This window comes from Mandrillus leucophaeus, unplaced genomic scaffold, assembly GCF_000951045.1.
Source record: "Mandrillus leucophaeus isolate KB7577 unplaced genomic scaffold, Mleu.le_1.0 Scaffold28, whole genome shotgun sequence".
NCBI lineage: Eukaryota > Metazoa > Chordata > Mammalia > Primates > Cercopithecidae > Mandrillus > Mandrillus leucophaeus.
In genome coordinates this window covers 969,777-986,265 of record NW_012102920.1, presented here as the reverse complement: position 1 = coordinate 986,265, position 16,489 = coordinate 969,777, and the positions used below count along the sequence as shown (strand labels likewise).

At 50.9% G+C, this 16,489-nt stretch overlaps 1 protein-coding gene across 3 annotated transcripts in view; it reads left to right on the top strand.

The window, feature by feature from the left end:
• The window catches only part of CAMSAP1 (calmodulin regulated spectrin-associated protein 1), a 73,107-nt gene extending 61,761 nt beyond the window's left edge, over positions 1–11,346 (top strand). For all 3 annotated transcript variants that reach the window (XM_011985066.1, XM_011985064.1, XM_011985067.1), the window contains 6 exons: positions 734–870; positions 1,262–1,470; positions 1,796–1,898; positions 3,857–3,972; positions 4,664–4,782; positions 8,210–11,346. In XM_011985066.1, the coding sequence (XP_011840456.1) occupies positions 734–870; positions 1,262–1,470; positions 1,796–1,898; positions 3,857–3,972; positions 4,664–4,782; positions 8,210–8,512 (987 nt within the window). In that variant the 3' untranslated portion in view covers positions 8,513–11,346. The remainder of the gene's footprint in view (positions 1–733; positions 871–1,261; positions 1,471–1,795; positions 1,899–3,856; positions 3,973–4,663; positions 4,783–8,209) is intronic.
• The last annotated feature ends 5,143 nt before the right edge of the window (positions 11,347–16,489 follow it).

Below are 16,489 nucleotides of genomic sequence, written 5' to 3'. Positions count from 1 at the left end.
ATGCCTCAGTCTCCCAAGTAGGGAGGACTACAGGCACAGGCCACCACACCCAGCTAATTTTTGTATTTTTAGTAGAGACAGGGTTTCACCCTGTTGGACAGGCTGGTCTCAAACTCCTGACCTCAAGTGATCCACCCACCTCGGCCTCCCAAAGTGCTGGGATTACAGGTGTGAGCCACCCCACCTAGCCAATTTTTGTATTTTTAGTAGAGACAGGGTTTCGCCGTGTTGGCCAGACTGGTCTTGAACTCCTGACCTCAGGTGATCCACACTCCTTGGCCTCCCAAAGTGCTAGGATTACAGGTGTGAGCCACCCCACCTAGCCAATTTTTGTATTTTTAGTAGAGACAGGGTTTCGCCATGTTGGGCAGGCTGGTCTCGAGCTCCTGACCTCAAGTGATTCACCCACTTCAGCCTCCCAAAGTGCTAGGATTACAGGAATGAGCCACTGTGCCCAGCCTCGCTCTTATTTTGGAAATATACGTGTACTTTTTAAGGCAAACTGGATCTCACATGCGATGTTTGGAAAGTTGGGTTGATGCGGAGCGCCTTTGAAATGCACTGGTTTGTCTTCATTCGTATTTTAGAGTCTGTAACGGTTACAGAAACGTGTAGAAGTCTTTATGCGTTAAACTTTTAAAGGTGTAGTGACAGTTGGCTGCTGGGTCGAGTGCGGCCGTGTCGGGCGTCTGAGGGGGTTCCTGTCATGCTCTGTGTGGCTTCTGTCTTGCAGGACGAACAGAAAGCTGAAGATGAGCTCGCCAAAAAGCGGGCGGCCTTCCTCCTGAAGCAGCAGCGCAAGGCCGAGGAGGCCCGTGTGCGCAAGCAGCAGCTGGAAGCGGAGGTGGAGCTCAAGCGTGATGAAGCCCGGTAAGCCTCCCGCGGCGGCGGAAAGCAGACTGGGCAGGAGCCTGGTGGGTCCCTGGCGGCCCCCGTCCCGTTCCTGGCACTGGCCATGGACCATGGCAGTGAGTGCCTCTGAGGGTCGTACTCCTCCCATGGGTGGCCTCCCTGAACTTTCACGGCCCCTGCTGATCTGCAGTGAGGATGTGCGTTGCCGGTGGCCAGTGAGGCTGTGTGGCCTGGTGGCTCATCTGCAGGACTGCCCTTGCAGCCTCTGTGCCCGCTTGTGGAGGCTGGCCACCCTTGGTCCCAGCGGCCGGGGAGAACCCGAGAAACGCGCCTGGACAGAGCGCCGCGGCGCAGGCGTGGTAGAAGAAGCCCGGTGACCGAGCAGTGTCTGGGCCTGTGTTTCTCTCAGGCGCAAAGCTGAGGAAGACCGGGTCCGGAAGGAGGAGGAGAAGGCGCGGCGCGAGCTCATCAAGCAGGAGTACCTGCGGAGGAAGCAGCAGCAGATCCTAGAGGAGCAGGGGCTCGGCAAGCCCAAGTCAAAGCCGAAGAAGCCGCGGCCGAAGTCGGTGCACCGGGAAGAGTCGTGCAGCGACTCCGGCACCAAGTGCTCCTCCACCCGTAAGCGGCCCTGGCCCTCACGCGGGCAGCGCTTCCTTCCGTGGGCGGCGGCCTCATGTTCTTCAGCTCATTGCAGTTTTGTCAAGAGTGGTGTGAGGCAGGAAGGGTGGGGATGATTTTCCCCGTTTCACGGATGACAGTGTTGAGACCAGAGGCTCTGAGATGTGCGGCACATCCAGGCACAGCCTGGCTCCCTGGGGCGGGGTGGGGTCGTGGCCTCTCTGGCCGAGCTCTGCAGAGCCAGGTGAGGGGTAAAGGTACAGAGGACAGGAACGTGTCTGTCGGAATCTGTTCATGAACCATCATCTGTTTCTGTCTCTGGCAGCTGATAACTTGAGCCGGACTCAGTCAGGCTCCAGCCTGTCCTTGGCCTCTGCGGCAACGACAGAACCCGAGAGCGTTCATTCTGGGGGCACACCCTCTCAGCGGTAAGGGACTGGAGACGGCCACAGGCCCGAGGCTGGAGCACGTTGGTGAGGGGGGTGGGCGGGGGCCAGGGTGGGACTTCCTGATTAAAAACAATGAGAAAGGCTTTTGTAACTTTAGTTTTGATAGAATTTCACATTTACAGAACAGTTGCAATAATGTCATCAGGAATTCCAGTGCCCTTCACACGAGCTCCCCAACTGGTTAAACTTGGCAGTCTTTGCCTTATCACCCTCCCCTTTCCCCCACCCCACACATGCACGCCTGCTTCTTCATCATTATGAGTCCCTTGGAGTCCAAGCATGGTGGCTTACCCCCATGATTCCAGCACTTTTGGAGGCTGAGGCAGGAGGATCACTTAGGCCCTGGAGTCCCAGACCAGCCTGCACAACAGAGTGAGACCCCCATCTCTACAAAAAATACAAAAAAAGTTAGCTGGGTGTGGTGGCATGTACCTATAGTCCCAGCTACTTAGGAAGCTGAGGTGGTAGCATCACTTGAGCCCAGGAAGTTGAGGCTGCAGTGAGCTATGCTCACACTACTGCACTCCAGCCTGGGCAACAGTGTGATGCTGCCGAAAACCAAACAGAAAAAAACCACTCCGTTGGAGATGTTGGGCCTTTTTTGCTTTAATACTTCAGTGTGTATTTCCTGGAACGAGGAAGTTTTCTCGTGTAATCAGTTACCAAGCCAGCACTTTCATCCAATTTGCGGTCCCCATTCAGCTGTCCTCAGTTGTCTCAAGAGTGTCCCTGACAACCGTGGTGTTCCCTAGTCTAGGATCTGGTTTGGGGTGACGAATGGCCTTGAAATGCCATGTCCCTTTAGTCTCCTTCCATCCAGAGCAGTTCCTTAGCCTTTCTGTGCCTTTCTGGACCTTGACTTTTGGTAACCACAGGTCAGTTATCCTTCTGGCTGCCTCTCAGTTTCGGTTTCCTGTGATGAGACTGGGGCCTCACGCTTCTGACTGAGCAGCCCAGAAGTGAGCGTGTGTCTTTCTCAACGCAGCCTCTCAGGTGGGCCCCAGGACTGCTCCTGTGGTGGGGAAGTAACTTCGGGAGAGAGGCTGGGGACTGGTCTGGACCTCACGGAACTGTCCACAAGGACTTTAGTGATCACTGTGGAGCTCCTGCTCACTGCTTCCTCCACGTGTGCTGTCAGCTCCCGTGGGAGCAAGGGCCTCCCCCGCCCATGTGTCCCTTTATTTTTATGTGCACACCGTGTGGCCCCTGTTCTGTCTGCACCTGTGGACCATGTTTTCTTGTCTCTTCACCCGACTCGTGGCTCCTTGTTGTCTCTGGGCTTTGTGGCGGATCCCTCCGAGGGACTGCAGATTCTGTTTGGGTTTTTGTTCTGGTGGTCAATTACCGTGGCTGGATTCAGACTCCAGCACTGTCTGCCTGCTTTGTGAGAGCAGCAGCCGACATCTCTGAGCAGCTGTGTTCAGCCTTTTGGCATCTTTGGTGCTCAGTGGAGACTCCCTGCAGGGTGGAGCTCAGGCCTTCCAGGGATCAGAGTCACTGGGGCCCAGGTTTTCAGACTCGGCCCACTGTGGCCCCTCCTTCCCTAGGCTTCATCCCTGGCTGGGCAGCAGCACAAGTGGTCCAAACTTCATCCTCTGGCTTCCTGAGCCTGCAGCACTGTGCCCTGTTCTGTGCCTGTGCCCTGCTCAAGGGGGTGGTGCCTCGAGCAAGGGCTGCGTGGAGGTGAACCCCTTCGTTGAAGGACTGACTCCCCTCTGTCCTCATCACTCCCTAGTACCTGAAGTGTTTGCTTTTGTATTTTGCTCAGAGTGTCTGTACTGTGTGGGGGTTGTGGCGACTCAAGCCCTCACCGTCACTGGAAGCCTCCTCCCCTGCTGATGTGCTTCCTGTCCTTGTTGCGGGCCGGCCCCTTGCCAGCGGTGGTGAGAGGAAACCAGCGCTTCACCTGCCTGTCTCTTGTCTGTTTCTGCCCGCAGAGTGGAATCGATGGAAGCCCTGCCCATACTGAGCCGTAACCCGAGCAGGAGCACAGACCGAGACTGGGAGACCGCATCGGCAGCGTCTTCCTTGGCCTCGGTGGCTGAGTACACAGGTGACGGCCTTCGCCCTTCTTAGAGGTCATTGTGGGCATGGCCGCATGCCTTTGCGTGGCTCTTTCAATGTCTGTTCTCTGTTTTGGTCTGAAAAGTATTTTTCTAACAAAGATGTTTTATTTAGTGAAAGAGAGCTATTGTTAGCTCTTTGATGCTGAAATTGGCATGTAGTTTAGTAGAAGCTCTTAGTCCTGCCTTGCCCTCCTAGCCATATGCCTTGCTGTCTGCTGTGTAGGGGGCAGCGGACCTGGGGGCGGCAGAGCCCGGGAGTGGCAGAGCCCAGGAGTGGTGGGAATGCTTGGCTCTCACCAGCTGCCCTTGGAGCAGGTGTGGGCTCAGGGCACGGTGAACTGGAGGTGCTGCTGTGACTGAGGAGTCTGTCCTGGGGCCTTTGAACTTTAGACTTTTTACAAGTTTTTTTCCTGGTTTTGTCTTTTTTTTATAGTTAAGACACTGAATTTAGAAAGGGGATAAATTATTGATTACTTTCGTCTTTAGTTGTCTAAAAGTTTATAACTTAAAATTGTTTTGAATAAATTTTAAGTGACTTACTTCCCATTTTTAAATAATCATAAATATCTGTAATTCAGCCTACCCATTGCTTGCTTCTAAGACATCGTTGGGTTTTTTTGTGTGTGCGTGTTCGTGCCTTGAAATAATAATTTTGCCAATCCTGGCCTCGTTTCTTAGGTCCCAAGCTCTTTAAGGAGCCCAGTAGCAAATCAAACAAGCCGATTATTCACAATGCCATATCCCATTGCTGCCTGGCTGGAAAAGTGAATGAACCCCACAAAAATTCCATATTGGAGGCAAGTATCACATTTCAACCTGTTTTTCTGTGAAGTAAAAAATGTTTATAAATTAAGCATTCCTTCTACAAGAAAACACCCCAAATCTTTGATGAACGAGAGTTGCTAGGGAGGATGCAGATTTCAGGGAAGGCCGTTCCAGGCAGGTGGGAGTGAGGCGTGCCAAGGTCCAGGGGCTGCAGCGAGCCTGTGCTGGAGGAACACCCAGGAGGACGGGGCGGGGTTCAGAGGCTACATCCCTGTGTGGGGCCTCTGTGGGCTGAGGAAAGACTCAGCTTTACTCAGAGTGAGACAGTGGATGCAGGTATGGGCAGAGGAGAGCCAGGAACCCACCTGCCCTTCCCAGTAGATCAGAGCAGTCAGCAGGGAAGCCAGGGAGGCAGCCTGGTGGTGAGTGAGGAACGGGGGCCAGGGCCGGAGTGGTGGGGTGGGGAGGACGGAGCGGGGAGGGCGGGAGGAGGCATGCACCTGCTGAGCGTGTGGACTCCGGAGCACACAGTGTGCATGCCCAGGGAGGGGATTGGAAGCTGGAATCTGAGGGTCCTGCGTGGGGTCTAGGCTGGCCCCTGAGGGGCAGGACTGGAATTCCAGGGGAGAGGAGGCAGAGCCACTGGAACCCGCCCCAGATTCAGGCCCGTGTGTGGCCTTAAGTTGCTGACCTTGGGATACAACAGCTTGTGAATGAAAATTATGCAACAGTCTGTCACCCACCAGAAATTCTGCATTTTAATAATTAAGACTAACCCCTGGTCCTTAGTTGGTTTGGTTGTAAAAATTAAAGTGACATACGGAATTTGTGACCCACTTTAAAACGGATGTGTTCTCCTTGGTAGTGAAGATCTCATCTAGACTAAGAGTGGCTCCAGCCTAGGCAGGTCTCATGGGACTGGGGACGGAAGTGGCCATGGTCATGCCCTTCCTGCTTAGATTTCCACATGGAGAGGTGGTTGGCCCCTTGTATCAGTGGCCCCCAGGATCACCTTGCATGCGGAGATGCACTGGAAGGACTCGTGGCCCTCAGTGTGGAGTCGACCCATGGCTTAGATTTATTCCAGCACTGTGGAGGGAGCCAGAGCCACGGGGTGAAGAGGGAGAAGACAGAGGCAGGGCCAGACCCTGTGCAGCTCCCTCTGTTCTCGTTCTTCCAGCAGCAGATCCACAGCAGCCTGTGGGCCATGGAAAGCCCTTTTGAGACTGGATGCCCTGAGCTCTCGCTGGGGGCTGGTCACGAGGCACACCCCTTGCCTAGTGTGCAGCAGTGTGCCTGATGCCTGGGAGGAAACCAGCGTTAGCGTTGCGGACCAGCAGTTGAGACTCAGGGAGGCCCTCCTGTCAGCCAGTGAGTGACTGGGAGCTCTGCAGATAGCAAGTTCCCAGGCGCCCGCTGAGGGCCGCCCAGCAGGCAGGACAGCAGCCATCTCAGCTGTGCCACGTAAGCTGTAGGCACCACATGCTTCCTTACCGCACAGGCAGCAATAAGTAAATAAGATGAACCCCACTCCCCACAGTCCCACTGCCCCTACAAATTAAATGTTGCTTTCTTTTTGGCATCTAATTCTGTTCATATTTAAACATAGTGTTTGTAGGGTTGAAATCAGTATTATATATACACTTTTGGATTCTTTTAAAATATATATATTATTTAAAATAATAAGCCCCATTATATGCCGATACATTGTGTATTTATGAAAAGTAACTTTTCTAAAGGCAAATAAATAGAAGAGTGGCATTGACATAAGAGGGCTGACATCTCAGCCGCTCGTGCCCTCCGTCCATTACAGCCACACGGCCCAGGATCTTGGGAAGGTTCCGCCGCACACTCGTGAGAGGCAATGAGGTCGTAGCCTTTCGAGGTCAAGGGTTTGACCTTGAGATTCCTGGGAAGGCCTCAGGACGCCTGGGCCACATGTGGAGAACTGCTGGGGCAGACCCATGTGCTCCCATTCCCAGGCATGTGGAGGGTCTGTTTTTAAAAGTTACCAAAACACTTGAAGATAGGTTTTAAACTTTAGAATACAATCAGCAAACACTGCGACAGGCATCAGTGGTTTGTCATATTTACTTCAGATTCTTCTTTTTTTTTGAGATGGAATCTCGCTCTGTTGCCTAGGCTGGAGTGTGGTGATGCGACCTCAGCTCACTGCAATCTCCGCCCCTCCAGGCTCAAGTGATTCTCTGAGTAGCTGGGACTACAGGCATGTGCCACCATGCCTGGCTAATTTTTGTATTGTTAGTAGAGATGGGGTTTCACCATACTGGCCAGGCTAGTCTTGAACTCCTGACCTCAAGTGATCCGCCCACCTCAGCCTCCCAAAGTGCTGGCATTACAGGTGTGAGCCACCGCGCTGGGCCCAAACAGCTTTGTGAGATATCATTCATGTACCGTAAAATTTACCCTTTTAAACTATACCATTCATTGGTTTTTAGTACATTCATAGAATAGCACAACCATCACCACCGCCTGATTCCAGAACATTTTCATCCTCACAAAAAGAAACTCCGCCCCCGTGAACAGTCACTCCCCTAGTCTTCCTGCGCCCCAGCTCTTGGCAGTTACCAGTCTGCTGTCTGTCTCCGTGGATTTGTCTGTTCTGGGCATTTATATAAATGGAATCGTAATTTATATGACCTTTTGGGTTGGACTTCTTTCACTTAGCATGATGCTCTGAGGTTTCTCAGTGTAATGTGTACTGGGACTCCGTTCCTTTTCACAGCTGGGTAATGCTCCATTGCATGCTCGGACCCCGTACTGTTCATCTCGTCATCTGCTGATGCACACTTGGGTTAATTCTACTTAAAACATTTTTTATCGATACAGAACAGATGTACATGTTTTTGGGGGTACATGTGATGTTTTTGTTTCTGCTTTTTGCCTGTGAGGGATGGTGCTGTTATTTGTATGCAGTGTTTTGTGTGGATGTGTGTTTTCATTTCCCTTGAGTACATACGTGAGAGAGGAATTGCTGCGTCCCACGGTAACTGCCTGACAGTTTGGAGAGCGGCCAAGTTGTTTTTCACAGCAGCTGCTGTGCTCTGCGTGCTCCCGCAGTGAACGAGCCCCGTGGCTCGCCAGCACTCATTGCCGCCCTGTTTCTGGGTTCCAGCCGCCTTGTGGGCATGACGCGGCGTCTCTTTCTGACTGGCATTTCTCTGGTGGCTAATGATGAGCATCTTTTCATAGACTTTTCCACTTAATTGTAAAAGCATTTTTTCCCCTTGCTTGCCTAGACTTCTTAAGTCAAGTCTCAGTGGCACGTAATGCTCTAGGACGGGTCTGCCATAATTGTTTACAACAGGCAGGCTGTAGGTGACAGGTGGGGGAGCTTCCCACGGAGCAGTGCCGGTTGAGCCGCTGTGGGAGCCTAACTCATGGCGATTGGAGTGGCCTTGAAGTGTTTGTCTCTTTCTCTTTTCTCTCTCCACACAGGAGCTGGAGAAGTGTGACGCCAATCACTACATCATACTGTTTCGTGATGCTGGCTGCCAGTTCAGGGCACTTTACTGCTACTATCCTGACACTGAGGAAATCTACAAACTCACTGGCACGGGGCCAAAGAACATCACCAAGAAAATGATCGACAAGCTGTATAAATACAGCTCAGACCGAAAACAGTTTAACTTGATCCCAGCCAAAACCATGTCTGTCAGTGTGGATGCGCTCACAATCCACAACCACCTGTGGCAGCCCAAGCGGCCCGCGGTGCCAAAGAAGGGCCAGACTCGTAAATGACCCCGGTGCAGCCGGTGTCCGAAGGGTGACCCAGACTCGTAAATGACGCCCTCGTGGCTGGCATCCAGAGGGTGCCACGGGGTCCTTATTTATTGTTTTCATCTATTTGGGTACGAAGTGTGCAAAGTCACAGACCTTTTGCAAAGACGTTTCTAGACAACAGAAGAAAACCCTTCTCTCAGCGCTCATCTCACGCAGAGGATGCCAGGCAGGGCGAGGATGGGGGAGTAGATGCCGCCTTTGCAGTGGCTCGCACTGCTGTGGCCACCACTGACCACTGAGGCTCCCGGAGGAGGGTGTTCACAGCGAGGTCCCAGGCCACGGAGCTCCCTTACTTGAAGTTCTCCTTCAGCGTAGATTAGATGCGATCCACTTTGCTTTCTCGCTTCTCACCTCACCCCCTTGCACATTGCCTGACACCCTCATGTTGGCCAGCTGTAATCTCATGTGACTGTAGGACTGAGGCTCAATCTTGGCTTGGGGTGTTTGAATGTCTATAGCAAAGGAATTCATAATGGGAAATCTTTTTCATTTGAGAAATTGTATGATACTTATTGATTGTGTCTACTGCCAACATTTATATTCAATTCTAAGATTTCTGAAAAAAAATTCTTATCCCTTGCTGCTCAGAAAGAGTTTACTGAAAATACCGGTTCACTAAAAGCACTGAAATCTGCAGTCTGTCTTCTGCTAAAATAACGTTTACAAATGTGAAGATGATTATTTCTGGCACACAGTCATGAGGATGGGGAATGGCACTAGGAGCTGATGTTTGCTTCATTTAAAGTAGGCAAGCCAAGCCAACTGCAGCCATCATTAATTAAGTTTCGGATAGTACTCTTAATGATTTGTTCACTGTAATAAAGACAGATTTTGGTGAAGTAGAATATTTTTCATTCTGAGCATGTTTGTCCCATAAGGTGATGCACTTAAGCTGACAGTCCCTTTAGTGGTTTTGTTAGGTCACGGCTTGTCCTGTCTGGATTCTGCATCTGGAAGCGCTGCATGCTCTCAGAGGAGCATGCTCTTTTCCGTGTAGATGGATAGTTTTGTTTTGTTGCCTATTTGAAAACAAGTGGTTATTTGCAGTTATTTCAGAACTCCAAGTAAGTGGATGGCTTTGGGTGCTTTCTGCCTTGGTCCCAATGGTGTTGATGCTTCTGCGGAGCGGACATTCCCGGGAGCAGGTGCGTGCCAGCCACAGCTGCCAGACACTGCAGCGACTGACCAGCTGCCGGAAGATTCTGGAGCCACTAACATTAGTTTTGCACATATTTTCTTGGGAGTGTTACTTGAATCTATCTCGAACTGCAGAAAAAATTAAAGATCAATAGGGAGAAAAAGTTAGAGACAAGTGTAACTGTTACATAATTTTAGATAAGAAACGTGAGTCGTGTACATAAGGAAGGCGGGAACGTGGTACAGAAGGCTAGAAGGAATTACAGGTCTTATTCCCCTTTCCTCAGTCCTTTGAAGAAAAGGACGGTCTCTTGCGATTTTGTATATATCGTGTTCAACACAGCCGCTCTCTGTCCTGTAAATAGGGAACTAAAGGCTGTATGATTTCTCAAGTGCTGAGTTACACATCCTGAGTGAGCTTTCTGTTACCATACTTTCACACGTGGGCTTTATTTCTCACTGTATGTTTGATATGATATTACCGTATTTATTTTAAGAAAGCACTAAGATGTAATAAAGTGATGAACTAATTTGCTTTACATTGAATCGTATGTGTGAGGTTGCTGTGGCTCATTTCTCTGACCAGGCGACACCAACTCCTTGCTTTATAGGAGTTTCACGTTGTGTGTTTTTTTTGTTTTTTTTTGTTTTTTTACCATGGCCCTATTGAAGTCAGTGGAATTGGATTATTTTTAATGAAGAGCTAGAAAATGTCTGTCATAGAGCTGGAAAGTTGCATTCCCATGGGACTTCTGAGTCAATTCTGGATTTTCTCCATGGAATGAGTCAGTTTGTGGAACATCCTGAAACTTGTCCTTGAGCATATAGGATTTTTCACTGTTTGTTGCGAGTAAGCACCAACATGGCACGGACATTCCTGATGTCCCAAGTCCCCAGGCCATTGTTTGCCTAATGGTTGACAGAAACGTCCCTGCATTCTTCATGCTTGGACACAGCAACCCTTTTAATTTGTCTTGAAAAGGTTCGGACACAGGATTAATTTTCGTGGTGGTGCTTTGGGCCTTTCTGGCTTGGGTGGTGGTAAAGTCATGATTTTGCAGTTGCTAACACTGACCGATAGCTCTGTTATCAATGTCTGCCATTTTCAAAGCCTCTGCAGTGGTATTTGTGTCTCGTTGCAAATTTCTTTCAGCGGAAAGCTTGCACATCTTTCCTTGCCTCTCAGAATTCTAACCTTGTTATTTAAGACAAGCTGCTCTACCCATTTAGGATATCACTTTGTAAAGAAAGTGTAAACCAAATGATTCAATGTATGACGAAGTTTATGTGTAAATCCTTGGTATGCTAGAATTCTGGGAGCCCAGAAGGGTTGAAAGAGAAATGAAACTTGTGTGAGTCCTATTATTTTACACGTGTATGTGCAGATACGTTCTACCCACACATGTGCGTGCACATGGCTGTGTGCGTGCACCAAACGCACTGCTTTCCATGTGTCCTTTTGACTTTCTACGCGTGTCACTGCGGTGCAGTCTCTTAGCAGACTTCAGGCCCAAACTGTATTCTTCACTCAGGCAAAATTGAAAAGTGGAAGAATTCTAAATTACTTCTAGGTTATACTTTTACCTCCCTGAAATTGTAGTTGTCACTTGGAGGGCAAAATATTTATTGAAATAAAATTTTCTGTTAAAAATTCATCAACTTGGAGAATGTTTTACAATTGATTGTGATTTATTTTGTGCAATGGGATTTGACTTGTGAGAAGTGCCAACGGGCATCTCTACAGCAGTTGTGTTTCACCTTTTCTGGGAATGTTTTTGAAAAGGACAGTAGCTGTATCTCTCCATCATTGTTTTGGTCAAGTCTGTCTGTGTTACTGGGAAGCAGACACACCCAGGACTGCATCTCTGACTTTCACACCTGCCTTTTCTTATAGGGCTTGAGTGGGTGCCTTGCTGTTGTTTAGAGTTTTTTCTGGTGTGGAAGGTGGAGGTGTATTTTTACGGACAGTCCAGGGGATTCGGACGTCACCAGCGGAGCCATGTGGGATACTCTGTCATTCACAGTCTCCATTTGCTACAATTTATCACATTTGAAGGCCCAGGCTGTGGGGTTTGTTAGAGGTTTCAGAGAGCCGAACTTGCTCTTGTAAGAAACTTGGACTCCGGGGAGCATCTCGCCGTACGGATGGCAAGTTCCTCTCCTTCCTCCTCGTGGCCGTTTTTCAGGATTATGAACTAGGAAAGTAAATTTCAGCTGTGGAAGTGAGTGTCCTCGTCCCTCCACTATCTAGAAGAGGGGTGATCTCCACCTGCAAGCTGTTTGCAGATGCCTCGTTTTGTTCTTTCTCCTTTAGAAAGAGCAAGTTAAATTTCCCCAGTTATTTCTCATGTAGCAATACTTTGCCAAAGCAACATATAATGGGAATGAATGACAGGGGAAAGGAATAGATTAGCAGACTCCACGTAGACAAGCCCAGGCACAAAACTTGTGAATGAATTGCTGAGTGATTTGTTTCAGGGTAGAACATTTATTTGCAGTGAAAAATTTGGGTTGCTTCTGGTTCAAAAGTATTAAACCACATTTCCCATGCGAATGCATTTCTACGCTAGTATCACGATGATGGTCAGCAACTAACCAGTTTGGCCTTGGAGCCGCTTCTCAGTAGCTCTCTTTTTTCATCTGGTAAATGATGCTCCCGAACTGCAAACTAAGATACTTTAGCTCTGACAGCCTGAGATTCAGGGTGCAGCCTGCCATTCAGATGTGCATAGCGTGTTGGCTTCATCTGTGCACACAGCCTTCAGGAGGAGGATGATCCTGCTGTGAGTGTGGCTTGCCACTAACGGGGCTCCAGACATGCTGTCGGGGGCACACAGGGATGATGCTTGCAGGATCCATGTTGCTGCCACAGGGCAAGGTCGAGAAAAGCCCACGTGGCACCCATCTTGTTTACTCCCAGTTGGAGATCTCATGTCCTTTCTCTCTCATTGTGGCACGAATGACACACATCCTTCTAGTTTTATGCTATCATGAAAAGTTAAGTTCGCTTGATAGTTGAAATGATTAATAACAAGGTGGGTTTGGATGGACGGAGACTCCTGTACGATGGGTGTGCTGGCAGAGGCATCAGCTGTTGGAGTTGGGCCCAGAGGACCCCAGTGGGTGCTTGCTTTATGTCTTCCCCAGGCAGCCCCTGGGCCTGCGTCGGTGTGCACCATGGGGTGCTGACGCTTCAGGATGGGCATTTAAAGTCTTGAGTTTTTTCAGGCCGGGTGTGGTGGCCCACGTCTGTAATCCCAGCACTTTGGGAGGCTGAGGTGGGAAGATTACCTGACAGGTCAGGAGTTTGAGACCAGCCTGGCCAAAAGGGTGAAACCCCATCTCCATTAAAAATACACAAATTAGCCGAGTGCGGTGGCGGGCGCCTGTGGTCCCAGCGGCAGGAGAATCGCTTGAACCTGGGAGATGGAGCTTGCAGTGAGCTGAGATCGCGCCACTACACTCCAGCCTGGGTGACGGAGTGAGACTCCGTCTCAAAAATAAATAAATACATCTTGGGTTTTTAAAAAACTGATTTTTTAGTTGAGCTGATAAATCTCTCTAATTTCCATTTTTCCCAGGAGACCTTTTTTTTTTTTTCTTTTTATGCCAGGTGGTAAATTTTTGTTTTCATTACAATGCAATCCTTATTCTTTCAAAGTTTAAAGTAGAACATACTTAGAGAAAAGCAGATTCCCAGCATCCAGCCCAATAAACTTTTGGCAAAGTACGTGTTCTGGTTTTAAAATCAGTGGTTCCCAATATTTGTCACCAAAGTTCCCCCCTGTAACATCTGGCTCCTAAATTATATTTCTCGATACATATCTTTGCTCTGTTTTAGTAGACATTTGACTGCCAGTACAAGTCGGCCTGGCAAGGTTGACTGACAAGCTGGACAGTCCCTGTGGCCCCTTGGAGGTGCTGTGGAGGCAGAGTGTTGGGCCTCTGGTGGGCACGCGGGTTTCTGTTCCATTATTGACATCATTTCTGTGTATGTTTCTTCAGGTCGGACTCTCGTTCAGCTTGCAGGTCGCCGCGTTGTTTCTTGGGTAGTGTTTCCTCATCCCAGGAAATCAACTTGCTGGGGCACAAGCATTGTCATTCCTGGGGAAGACACTCCCGACTGCCGGCTGGCTGCATGCTCGGTCCTGGAGCAGACCTGCCGGTTGCAGACCTGGGCATTTGATGTTTATTTTCCTTGAGGATGACTTTTGCTGTCGTTCTTCCATGACGGTCTTCAAGGGCCAGAGGTGGACAGTGTAGCCCCAGGTGGCACACAGCCAGGTGAGGGACGCGGGGACCCACCCATGCACATCCGCAGGCAGCACAGCGAGGCCTTTTCCTTGGTGGGCTGTGCTTGGCTCTTAGATCGTGGTGGCTGCACCAGGAGGTGTTGGTAAAGGCCGGTGAAGCCTCCTGTGCGGGTGAGGTCAGCGACACCGCCCTCGCTCCTCCAACAGAGGAAGCCTGTGTTGTGTACATCAGCGTCCCGTGCAGCCCACAGGATGTGGTGATGTGGTGGTGGCGGCCGCGGAAGGCAAAGGGGAGGGTGCGACCACCCTGAGCTTTGCAGTTCGGATCAGAGAGCAGCCGTGGGCCAGTGGGCAGAGGCCGGGCCATCTTCCCTGCGGGTGCTGGGTGAGTGCCAGTGACCGGCGCACGGGACAGTCAGTGCGTGGTGAGGATGCCGGCCTGGGCCTGGGTCTTGGTGGAGGCTCTGCCTGGAAGCCCGCTTGCTGTAAGAATGCCACCATGTTCTCAAGGGATGGGGGAACATTTTTCAGGGAGGAATGGTAGCCATGGAGTAGTCAGATACAATTAGCCGTAATAACTGTGAGCAGGTGGGGCGTGGTGGCTCAAGTCTGTAATCCCAGCACTTTGGGAGGCCGAGACGGGCGGATCACAAGGTCAGGAGATCGAGACCATCCTGGCTAACACGGCGAAACCCCGTCTCTACTAAAAACATAAAAAATTAGCCAGGCGAGGTGGCGGCGCCTGTGGTCCCAGCTACTCGGGAGGCTGAGGCAGGAGAATGGCGTGAACCCGGGAGGCGGAGCTTGCAGTGAGCTGAGATCTGGCCACTGCACTCCAGCCTGGGCGACAGAGCGAGACTCGGTCTCAAAAAAATAAATAAATAAATAACTGTGAGCCTATCTGTTAGGGAAAGAAATGAGATCACCACTTATGTGACTATTTTGGCTACAAATCGGGTTTTTAAACTAAGCTGCAAAACTTCAAGTCCTTTGGTGCAAAGACTGTCTGAATGGTGGAGACCGTGGGGCTCCCGGCCCAAGCCCTGCCTTCCAGGAGCAGTGAGGGCCCGTGGGCTGCGCGCACGCCCAGTGCCCAGTGGCTCAGGAGCGCCCTCTGGAGGGCTCCGGTACACACAGCAGGCCAGACATGGGGTGAGGCGGCGGCACCCTGAGCCTCGTGGTTGAGTCCTAGTCCTGGGCTGGGCACACTGGAGAGGGCTGTTCCAGTCAGCCTCCCACTGACTTCCTCAGGAGGAGGCTTGGGCGGAGTGTGTGTGTGTGTGTGTGTGGCAGGTACAGGAGCTACATCAAGCGAGGAACAGGGGGTACACAGGGGAGAGCCCACCGCGTGTCAGGCTAGCAGTTCCTGCAGAGCAGCCGTGTCACAAACGCCGCCTGTGAACACACTCTTGTGTTTGGCACCTCGTCCCCGGGAGCCTGTTGTGTGTGGAGCAGTCTTGTGAGTGTGCAGACTTCGATCTGGTGCTGGGAGGGGGCGACAGCAGACGATTGGCGGTTAGGCTGAGGATCACCTCCCCATACTCTGTCCCTTAGGGACAGCACCAGCCACGCCCTCCATGCAGAGCACTTGGGCAAGGTGTGGACCCAGCTGGCAAGTGGGTGGTAGAGGGTTCATGTATTGTTTTGAAGATGGATCTGCTTTTTGTTTTTTTCTTTTTGAGATGGACTCTCACTCTGTCGCCCAGGCTGGAGTGCAGTGGCGCGATCTCAGCTCACTACAACCTCCGCCTCCCAGGTTCAAGTGATTCTCCTGCCTCAGCCTCCCGAGTAGCTGTGACTACAGGCACACACCAGCACGCCTGGCCTGACTGATTTTTGTATTTTTGGTAGAGACAGGGTTTCACCACGTTGGCCAGGCTGGTCTCGAACTCCTGACCTCAGGTGATCCACCCATCTCGGCCTCCCAAAGTGCTGGGATTACAGGTGTGAGCCACCACGCCCAGTCTGCATCTTCTTTTTTGTCTGAGAATTCAGAAGCAAATGGGTTTTCCTCTATTTACTGAGAAGCTGCAGGCCCGACTTCTATGCTTTCAAATAAAAACTGGTCATGTAGATCTTGTTTTAGAAGCCCTACAGAAGTAGCATGTCAGCCTCGGAGATTTACGGTACAAAGGAAAGGCCTCGTTCTGAAGTGCGAGGCAAGGGGCGAGGGGGGTTTCCCACAAGCCTGGCTGGGGCTGTGGTGGGAGCCGGCGCCTCTTTTCTTCCCAGAACACACCCAGGTGGGTGCCCTGCAGGAAGCTCTGGGCTGCAGTCTCTCCTTTGGAGTTAATATCCTTGCCCTGCACTGGAAGTGAATTGATTGCATACACAGCCCTTGAGATATATATATATATATATGCTTTCCTTGAAAGTATCAGCTGTGCAAACAGTTCGGAAGTGCACAGGAGAGAACAGAACAAAAAGCTGCCCTGCCCTGCCCCTTCCCCACAGCACATGGCTGTTGGTGTCTCTAGACTCTCTGAGTGGCTACACCCCTCTCCACACCGTGCACCCCACACCGGCGTCACCGCGTGAGCAGATG